This window comes from Priapulus caudatus, unplaced genomic scaffold (assembly GCF_000485595.1).
Source record: "Priapulus caudatus unplaced genomic scaffold, Priapulus_caudatus-5.0.1 Scaffold1400, whole genome shotgun sequence".
Lineage (NCBI taxonomy): Eukaryota > Metazoa > Priapulida > Priapulimorpha > Priapulimorphida > Priapulidae > Priapulus > Priapulus caudatus.
The window spans coordinates 8,204-18,856 of record NW_014578461.1 but is presented as its reverse complement, the minus strand read 5'-3'; the positions used below and the strand labels follow the sequence as shown (position 1 = coordinate 18,856).

Below are 10,653 nucleotides of genomic sequence, written 5' to 3'. Positions count from 1 at the left end.
TTACACTAAAATGGAGCGACCTGAGGTGAAATTCTTGCAAATTTATGTATATATAATAATATTAATAATTAATAATATTAATAATATATAATTTTATACATATACGATATAATATTAATAATTTAATATATATATATATATATATATATACACATATATATATATATATATAATATATATACACACCAGGTCCGTAGCCAGGGGGGGGGGTTCGGGGGGTTCGAACGAACACCCACCCCAAGTAAAAATATATTTTTTTTATTTGCAAGAATTTCACCTCAGGTCGCCGCACACACACACACACATGTGTGATGTGTGTGTGTGTGTGTGTGTGTGCACGTGTTTCAATGTTTGTATACAAGCAGCAGTTGATAAGCACCACTCGTTGATTCAACGCAGTGGATATTTAACCGTATACGGCAGAGTATCCACTTCCGCTATTTTACCGTATACGGCAGAGTATCCACTTCCGCTATTTTACCGTATACGGCAGAGTATCCACTTCCGCTATTTTACCGTACAGTACTTCTGATTGGCTAGTATATTTATGTATGTTAGTATATTCAGGGCCTAATCTAGCTGCTTAATGTTGGAACCCGTGGCGAGACATGCATCTAAACAGAGGAATTGCTCCGACCTGTGATTGGAGGATAAAAATAGAATTCGTGACGTTTCGTTGTCATTTTGCAAACCCCGCCGCATACGCTATTATACGCTGACCAGTAGGAAAGTGTACGAACTATGATATGGCGCAAATGATTTGAGTAACATTTCTATAAATTCTAACTATTATAGATACATGTCTTAGCTATAATCTCTGTGAATTTGAGTTTATTGAAGTACGATTAGTCTAATTAATTAGCAAATATGCACGCGCAGTATCGCTCATAGGCTAATAGTAATACATGCGCGGCTATGGCCGGTAGGAGAGTGTACTAACTTAGTAACTATCATATGGCACTAACGATTTGAGTTACATTTCTATAAATTCTAGCTATTATAGAACATGTGTTAGCTATAATCTCTGTGAATTTTGAGTTTATTGAAGTACGATTAGTGTAATTAATTAGCCAATATGCACGCGCGGTACCGCTCATAGGCTAATACATGCGCGGCTATGGCCGGTAGGAAAGTGTAGTAACTTAGTAACTATCATATGGCGTGAACGATTTGAGTTACATTTCTATAAATTCTAGCTCTTATAGACACATGTCTTAGCTATAATCTCTGTGAAATTTGAGTTTATTGAAGCACGATTAGTGTAATTAATTAGCAAATATGCACGCGCGGTATCGCTCATAGGCTAATACACGTGCGGCTATGGCCGGTGAAATGAAACGTCACAAATTCTATTTTTATCCTCCAATCATAGGTCGGAGCAATTCCTCTGTATAGACGCATGTGTGGCGAGCGTAGCGAGCTTAAACAAAATTATATATATACTTACAAGAGCAGATAAAGAAGCTTATCTTCTTTATCTGCTCTTGATACTTATCTATCACATTAAATTGGGCGTTTGGTCGACACATTTTATTCAGATAATCGATTATAGATCTTATATGAGCATTTTATTATAAAACATTGCCTACATAACAATAGAAGCATGGAGATCTGTATCAGAGCTCTGCTAATTTGGTCGTTTTATGAATTTTGTAATTTGGGCGTTTTGCTAGGGGTCGTAATTTGGGCACCGGTATTCAGTATGAAAAATGGCTTGGATTAAGCCCTGATAATATGAATGTGTTCAAAAGGTTTTGTATTGGAAACGTGATTCACGGAAAATAGCTTCTATGATCAAACGCACTGGGGCTACAAATGTGTAGAAATAAATGGGATTCGAACCTAAACGTTTTCTAGATAGCTAAACCTTATGGGATTCGAATGTAATGTTGATGACGTCATAAATATACTAGCCAATCAAATGTGGTGTACGGTAAAATAGCGGAAGTGGAAACTTTGCCGTATATGGTTAAATATCCACTGCCTTGATTCAATTACACATTGGTATTATAAATAAAACTTAAATAAAGTACTATATATATTGACAATATAATGAAGATATAATACATGTGTCATTTTATGTGAATGTCTTAGAAGTTACATATAGTAAACAAAATGTTGAGTCTGTCATAGTTGAGTGATTACTATCACCGTCTATCAAGTGAGGGACCAGGGTTCAATCCGTTCTGGATTTTTTATTATTTACTACTTATATTATAATTTATTTAATCTGAATGATTTCGTAGACTCACTGTTAACAGCAATCTGAAATCTATTATGATGAGAGATGTAATGGTTTATTTAATACAGTAATGAATATATGTATTCATTTATATTTCAGGCTCTAGACTTGCACTCAGCAGAGAATGTTTACTTACTTGTACACGAGATTGATGACTTCGCATTCAGTACTGACAAGGTATGAATAGTAATGAGAATCTTCAGCTAACATAGAAGTTTCGTAAAGCAATATTTGTATTCTTTCACAATTTTGTCAAGTTCAAAGAAATCTTCGTTGAATTAAAATTATAGATCAGTCTTTGGTCAAATTTACATCTATTTTCACATGCGAGCAGTCTCCCACATGCACTGTACGCACACACATACGGTTGTGTATATTAAAATCTTATCCTATTTCATCACAGACAACAGCACTGCTGCAGTTTCGACAGCTAGTCAAGGACATCGGGCAAGCGCGCTGGAACAACGGTCTTGCTGTCTGGCGGGAAGTGTGCAACTATGAGCAGTCGGTCTCTGTGCCCGACCTAACACAGATCGATATCAGTGTTACTCACAGTAGCAATGATGACCCACACGTTGAGAGCCACCCTGTGTCACCAGGGGCTACTGGAGAGCAGCGAGACAGTGGAGAGAAGAGCAATGAAGCCACGGAGATGACGGACGCAGGTGACGGACCGACGTCTGTCCAGTCTGACACCGGGGATCCAAAAATGAAAGACGATCACTCGTGTCAGAACTCGAAACTTGACGACGTCGTCGTATCCGATCGGGTTCCACTCGGGGTGCCCAGGTTCAGAGCAACCTGCTACCGAACAGGGAAGCATCACAGTTTCGGTTCACCCGACGCAGCATGTGAATTCGGTGGCGCCATCAATGACTTCTTCCGCTGGAAAGTGGACTTGAAAAATTTCGACATTGAGGTAGTGAAACACGGATTCTTCTATGTGTATATAATTGGTGGATTACCATGGCTTAATAGACAACTCATTGCAATTATGTTATAATGTCCTCTTAAATCGCTTCGATTTCTTTTAGAAGTGCTTGGAAGCATGGAATTTTAGTTGGAATTTTGAGCTGTTTTGCAGTGCAATTAATGTGTGTTGTGATAAGTTTAATTGTATTTAGCATTAGCATTATCAGGTTTTTTGCTTGTTAACCAGGGGCCTGTTGTCAAAAATATCTTAAGTACCTATGACATCGTAGGTCTATAATCTCATATACACCTTTGAAGTGAAGTGTTGTACAAAAGTTATGACATTTTAGCCTTATGTAAGTCACAACATTATGTGAAGTTTCTGACAATGAGCCCCAGGTATTGCTTTCCTTGTTGCAATCCTGTTTTCTTATTATTTGATTGCCAGGTTGTGCTTAACATAGAGGATCAGAGAGGCTATGTAACCCTCGCTCTGACAAAGGCAACCCTTGGGAAAAGAAACATCAACCACTTTGGGCCAACGACCCTCAAGTCAACAATTGCTTACTGTATGCTAAGGTAAATGTTTGCTCATTATACAGGGTTAGTTGAATTCTAAAAAGAAAATAATAAAAAGAAATCTGAACTGAAAATAATATTGCTATTTTTATTAATATAGTAATTACAGATATTAATATTTAATTATTTTCTAGTGTGCACATAGTTTTCATAATAGATATTGTACTTGAATTTTTCATTCTTTAAAAGTTCATTCAAGTTTGAAAATGCGTGTAATGTTTTCAGAATGAGCGGCATCAAAGATGGTGATGTAGTCTGTGATCCAATGGGCGGTGGTGGATCCATTCCAATCGAGGTGGGTTTCAAGTTCAAGTTCAAGTTCAAGTAAAATTTATTTTCATCGGTATATAATGAACATTATTAACATAAGCTAAGAGCTTTTGCACCGATATCAAACAAGAGTAAATAGATAGTGATTAAAACATGATAAAAACTGCGTAACTGCAGTGTTACTATCACATAATTGGCCGAATTGCCTTTAAAAACAATATCACAATCAGTTTCACAATTAGATGCGAGCTATTCGAGCGAGACTGTATAGTCTCATGCGCAGGCCTGGGTTTTTTTTTCTTCATTTTGAGTTTGTGTGCATGCATGTGTATTTGTCTATGTAAAATGCATGCTCTTGAACCCTTCACAACTAGACGATATTGGTTTGAGCAAGTTTGCAGAGTATGGTGTGTGGAGTTCCTAGCACTGTTGTTTAATGTGCATGTGTCTGTATTTTTAGGGGGCCATCTGTTGGCCGAATGCACACTTCTTGTGCGGAGACAATCACGGAATGGCAGAGTCTCGTGTGCATAGCAACGTTACCGACATTAACCAGCAGCGAGCGGAGAAGGAACAGTATGTGTCTAACATTGCATGGTGAAGCAATCGCAATCCCAACCAATACAGTTTCTTACTTTAGCCAACCATTAGCAGCTATGCGCCCACCGGCACCCCCTATCTGCGCCCCTTTTCCACAGGCGGGAAGGGTATGTAAAGAGGAGGGAACACACTGAAAAACGCGGTTTTTTCAGCCGTAAAAAGTTGGAAGAACCTGACGAAGACTACAACACGTCGAAACTACTCGTTCGTTGCTAACTTACTTAGCATTTCTTAACCATAACTTTGTTTTAAAATGGCATCCAACAACCCACATATTGAGACAACATTGGGTAGCACAGTGGGGCGGTGCCCCGTAGAGGCCATCCAGGCCTCTTCTTCACACATGTCTCTTCTTCACATTCGCCTTCTTCGTTGTCTTCCTTGGGGACTGCAGTCGCTGTTCGAGTCATCATTCTATCTTTTCCACCACAGGGGGGCGCTGAAGGTGGACATGTTCAGGTGGGACGTGAAGCGTCTGCCTCTGCATGACAGCAGCGTGGACGTCTTCATCACGGACATGCCATTCGGAAAACGCATGGGAAACAAATTCGACAACCGACGACTCTACCCTCAGGTGTGTCTGGCGTACCTCCCTGCGGACGGCGTCGGTGTTAGACGACAGATGATTTTATAGAGGGGGGGGGAGAGTTAGTGTGAGAGGATGAGAGAGAGATGGAGTGAGGAGGAGGAGAGAGAGACAGCGCGTGCGAGGAAGAGATGGGAGAAAGAAAGACAGAGAGAAAGAAAGAGAAAGGGAGAGAGAGAGGAGGTTGGGAGTGAGAAAATTGGAGAGAGAGAGGAGGTTGGGAGTGAGAAATTGGCAGAGAAAGAATGAGAAAGGGAGAGGGAGGAGGTTGGGAGTGAGAGAGAGGGAGAGCGGGAGAGATACATTCGATGAGATGTAATATCAGAATTGTAATGTGCTACGGGCATATATGTTCTAATTGCATCCCGGCAGCCAAATTTAGTGCGCAGACATGCTCTTTATTGGCACCCACAAACGTTAAATTATGCAGTTATTCATATCACATCAAATCGTAGTTACCTGTATTGTGTGCTCTATGCTGCACTTCGCATGTTTGGACGTACCTATTGAAAATGTAAGCACGTGTCCGAAAACCTGTCGTACACTATACTAATAAAGTTTAGCTCAGTTAGATCCAAATTAAGTTAAAAATAACTTACACTGACGACATTTTCGTCAGTGTAAGTTATTTTTAACTTAATTTGGATCTAACTGAGATAAACTTTATGAGCATGTAACTATAGAGATCCGATGAAATTATTCAATCATCTGTCGTACACGATGTTAAAAATGATGTGAACCGTCTTTCCAGGTTCTTACGGAGTTGGCCCGGGTGGCCAGACCGACTACAGGGCGTGCAGTGATGCTGACACAAGACAAGAAGTGCATTCAGCAGGTGAGTTAAAGAGGCTCCAGTGTTGTAACTGCAGTATGTATCAGAAGGCAAGGGGGTGGATGCGAGAAATTCCAATAAGTGAAACCATGGTGGCTCTGCTCCACAGATGAAAACTATGCCCGGCTCACGAAAATAATGCAGTCACCTCGCTTAGGTCCGATAAAGCTACCAAATGGTTGATTGGGCTTCGGCTGTTTTCCCCTGCTACTTACAAGTGATGAACGATGAAGATATAAGAGTGGGGTGTGAAAGTGAGAGAGTTAGGTTGGTTAGGATGAGTTTCGTCACTGTGTTGAGAGGTATTACACGATAATACGTCAACTCTTACATTGCAGAGTTTGATCAGACTGGGATATCTGTGGAGGAGAGCAGACACCTGTTGGATCAACATTGGTGGCCTGTCTGCTGGTGCATTTCTACTATACAGGACAGCAAACATTGTCAAGTAGCGCCATCGTTTGTCAGCATTTATCATGAAATGAGCCACATGCGAATGCAGAAACCTGTTCCCACAAGAAATAGTAGTAATGAGAGGTTGCTCTGGTATATTTTTATTTAAAAAAAAATTATGTTTAACCACCAGGAGAAATAAGAGGTGGAGGTAAGATTTAGGTGATATATTTTAAGAGGACATTTCTCCTGAACTTGCCATGTACTTTTGTTGTTCAGATAATTAGAAAGTTATTAAAGTTATACCAGATCGACAGATACAAAGAAAACGTACCATCCACATTGAAAGTCGATGTACAAATATTGCTGAATATTTTTTTGTTTTGTTTATAACTGTGTTATCTTTTGTTTGCATATACATGTACAATCTGTTTCATTGAGAAAATGTCATTTACCATTACTTGCAGTATATTTTTAGCAATGTAATGTGCGTACTTCCTTAGTTAAATCAGTAAACCCATATACACGACACAGTAAGAGCTAGTATTTATATACTTTTTTTTTACATCATGTAAAAATAAATAAAATTGTACGTGAAACAATCGTTGCCTTTTACTACTGATTTTCTGTAATGGTAAGGTAGCTCATCAAATATAGATACTATAATTTATATGTACGACAATGACAATTATTAGTAACAACCATTTATAATCCCTAATTCTTTTCCCAATGTTACAGTCATCTAGATAGATAGGTCATAGCGGGTCTAGTGTGCAATAAAGAGCACTCATAAAGTTTGACCAATTAGCTGGAAAATCGGTAATCATTGCCACCAGATGGGGCGAAGAGATACTGCGAAACTGCGAAGTAGACTGCGAAGGTAGACAATTAAATTACGAATAAAATTATTTTGAACATACGACAATAACTACAGGTGTAACTCAGTAATTACGCTCTTTGTTCAATAACTTGTTTGTTTTTTGAATTAATTTTAATATATCCGCAGCCGCAGCAAACGTTTGTTATTGAATTGACAGCTAGCTTCACTCCGTTCGTAAACAATAATGGCTGGCGGTTTTCTTATTCGCGATCGATTTCTTCAAAAACACCTAAAATGAGCTGAAAGAAAGCCAACCTCAACGAACCGCAACATTGCAGACGGCAGGTAAAGCAACAATACAAGTTAGTGTACGAGTTTTGTGCCCCTTCCCGTGTCGAATTTCAAGAATAATGGACCGACGCTACGTGAGCCACTCGCGGATTTAAAATTCGTGCATTTCGGCTGACGTGAAGCGATCGCCTGCTGTTCTAACACAGCCAATCCTCAGTCGGTCGCCGCGATTTAAACGCATCTGTTGTTGATCGTGCTCCGCTGTGCGTGTTACGCGATATGGCATTGCAGTGTTTTTGCGGTAAATATTTCAACGGCGATATGCTGGTAGATTGACGTGCTGTGTAGACTGATCGAGTCAGGACAGAAGCTATCGGCTGTAAGTTGTGTTTTGTAGACGTACAAAACTCAAATCATTTTGCTCCAAAACGTGGCGTATCTAATTTATTAATATTTTAATTAAAATATTGCTAGCATATTTTAATTAGTGAGTTACAGTAGTATAATTATTATATTAGTGTTAAATCACTGTTAATACTGTGAAATTTGACTGCATAGCAAATTCAGTTCACATACCGGGTATATGCCAGTAGTCGTTGCGATGAGGGGTCGCACAAGTTAAAACGGTTATTGTGAGGTTTTTGCTCGGAAAAACTAAATAAAGCTGAATATAGTCTCACCTGACAGCGGAAATATCACTGATTACACCACGATTAAAAATACTAAGATTTTATGCAGTTATAGCATAGAGAAATGGATTTGACCACATCGTAGCAGCAATAAATTTTATCGTATGTCGATAATGCTTAATGGCAGAATTGGTAAACTTGTATTTGTGTCGGTGATGAATTGAAAACAAGTGCATGCCTGTACTGTGTTTATGGCAGATAAGCGGTGGCGCCACAAGCTAATCCATACTTCCTGTTAGTTCAAGATGACAGAAACGAATGTTTACAAAAACGTTTAGTTTGAAGCTGGCAGTTTTTCGTGAATACGAAGGTTTTAAGACATTCTATTGTTACTCTAGACAATTGCTGTTACTCCAGCAATAACGGTAGGTGTCATGAAAGTGATGAAAACATTGGAAAACTCTCGCAATCGTTACTTTAAAACAAACCTCGTGAGCGCACTCTGCTGTTGCAGGTTGTCAGTGAACATTAAATACCGGATACCGGACAACCGCGGGGGCACGCGAATGTTGTCAGACTAACGCAGTCGCGCTGTGTTGTGTCGTCTTGACCCGCGGTCGCAGATGGTAGCCAAACCATGGATATAGCCGATGTTCCCGAAATGCCTACCGCCTTACAAGACGCCACTGATGCCTGTCCGCACAGCGATGTTTCGAGGTGAGTTTCTGATAGATCGTACAGCGCCGTGTTTATTTTCATGGAGGGCCAATGTCTTTGGTCGATTGTGCATGGTCAGTCCACTGTAAAAAAAAAGTGTACACGAATTCTTCGTGGAATGCTCCGATCAAGTTGCGGATGAATGAAGCATGAGTATGCACTAAGGGTTGATTCCTAACTATAGAAGCGAGCACTAGGTGTCCGGCACGCGCACGCTCGTTTCGTTTTCACCCCCGGTTTCGTCGCTTGTCTGTAATGCCGAGGCGATGCTGAATTATTTATCCGATGTTATAATGCAATTGGATTACGCTGCCGTAGAAATATCGCGCTGCCTCACTCACGTTTGGACGGCGTGTCAGTGGAACTGAGGAAGGGTAAATCAATTTTTGCGAAATTATTCGCGCCCGTAGAAACAGCGTGATGACTATTAAACCCGCAATATGCGCATCCAAATGCTAATTTCTCCAGTACTAGACTAGCAAATACTTCGTGTCATGCATAATCACACTACCTTATGACAAACTAAATTCTAGTTCCTCCCATTTCACTGCGCGTTTGCTTAAAACCCACAAGAAAGAGGTGCGAAATCTGGCAATCTGGTGCCAACGCCGAATTGTTTGCCAAACAATTTAGCCCCGAATCGGTTAGGTGACGTCACATGTTGCTACGGGTTGCACCCGCTGTACGGTTGCTTGGCAGAGCAACGCGAACGTGTCAACAACATCGGAGAATTTGAACAACATTGGAGGTATTTTCAAATACCCTTTATAAGACAACGCTCAGTGAAATGGGAGGAACTAGAGTTTATTTTGTCATAAGGTAGTGTGATTATGTATGGCACGAAGTATTTGCTAGTCTAGTATTAGAGAATTAGCGTTTGGATGCGCATATTGCGGCTTTAAGTGCTGTGCATGACAGGCTAAACTGTGTGCGGTGCTGCTACACCCGCAATGAAATTTGCGTATTTTTATTGACTGCGAACCTTGCGTGGCCTGCCAGTCTTGCACTTATGCACATACATGCTGACATACCCACGCTCGCACGCACGTGCACGCACGCACGCACGCACACACTCACGCACACATACGTACTCACTCACGCACACACTCACGCACGCACGCGCAAGCGCGCTCACACTCACGCATGCACGCACGCGGACATGATATTGACATATGATTATGATATGACGGCCGACTGCCATGAATAAGTATCAGAAGTAGATAATATAGGGAATTTGCTGTTTTGCAATTTTCGCGTGCGCGGCTGCACACGTTCGAATCTGCTGCGTACGCGTTGACATTGTCTCAAGTTTACCCACCGCTACTGTACGTTGGCATGAAAGGCACACCGAATGTTTATAAGTCATATTTTGGCCATCTGCCAGCACTCACCATTTAGACGGGAACGAGAGGTGAGCTCGGCGCTTCGGATCCCTCCGTCACTCTCACGCGCACGGCGCTTTACGCCGAGAGGTGACAGTCTACGTGTCCGTGGCTGTATCCACTTGTTCGTTATCGAAAGGCGGCCCCATTGTCGGCGTTGGAAGCTTATTATCTGGATCGCCGTAATGTACTAAATGCAGTTAAGGTTTGCCGCTTAATTGACTGCTCATTTGTAAAGAGGGAGCGTGCCGGCCAGAGGTCCATTGTCACGAGAGCAAACGCAGGCATGTGCATAGCCGTCACACTAATGACCCGAGAGAAAGAAAGAGGGAGAGAGAGAGAGAGAGAGAGAGAGAGAGAGAGAGAGAGAGAGAGAGAGAGAGAGAGAAAGAAAGCGAGA

General features: G+C 41.0%; 1 protein-coding gene across 1 annotated transcript in view; it reads left to right on the top strand.

The window, feature by feature from the left end:
- LOC106816511 (THUMP domain-containing protein 3-like) overlaps window positions 1-7,018 on the top strand; it is a 7,755-nt gene extending 737 nt beyond the window's left edge. Inside the window, exons 2-9 of the mRNA XM_014821138.1 lie at window positions 2,342-2,419; window positions 2,646-3,161; window positions 3,603-3,733; window positions 3,959-4,028; window positions 4,464-4,579; window positions 5,036-5,177; window positions 5,941-6,024; window positions 6,360-7,018. Of these exons, the coding sequence (XP_014676624.1) occupies window positions 2,342-2,419; window positions 2,646-3,161; window positions 3,603-3,733; window positions 3,959-4,028; window positions 4,464-4,579; window positions 5,036-5,177; window positions 5,941-6,024; window positions 6,360-6,473 (1,251 nt within the window). The 3' untranslated portion in view covers window positions 6,474-7,018. The remainder of the gene's footprint in view (window positions 1-2,341; window positions 2,420-2,645; window positions 3,162-3,602; window positions 3,734-3,958; window positions 4,029-4,463; window positions 4,580-5,035; window positions 5,178-5,940; window positions 6,025-6,359) is intronic.
- The last annotated feature ends 3,635 nt before the right edge of the window (window positions 7,019-10,653 follow it).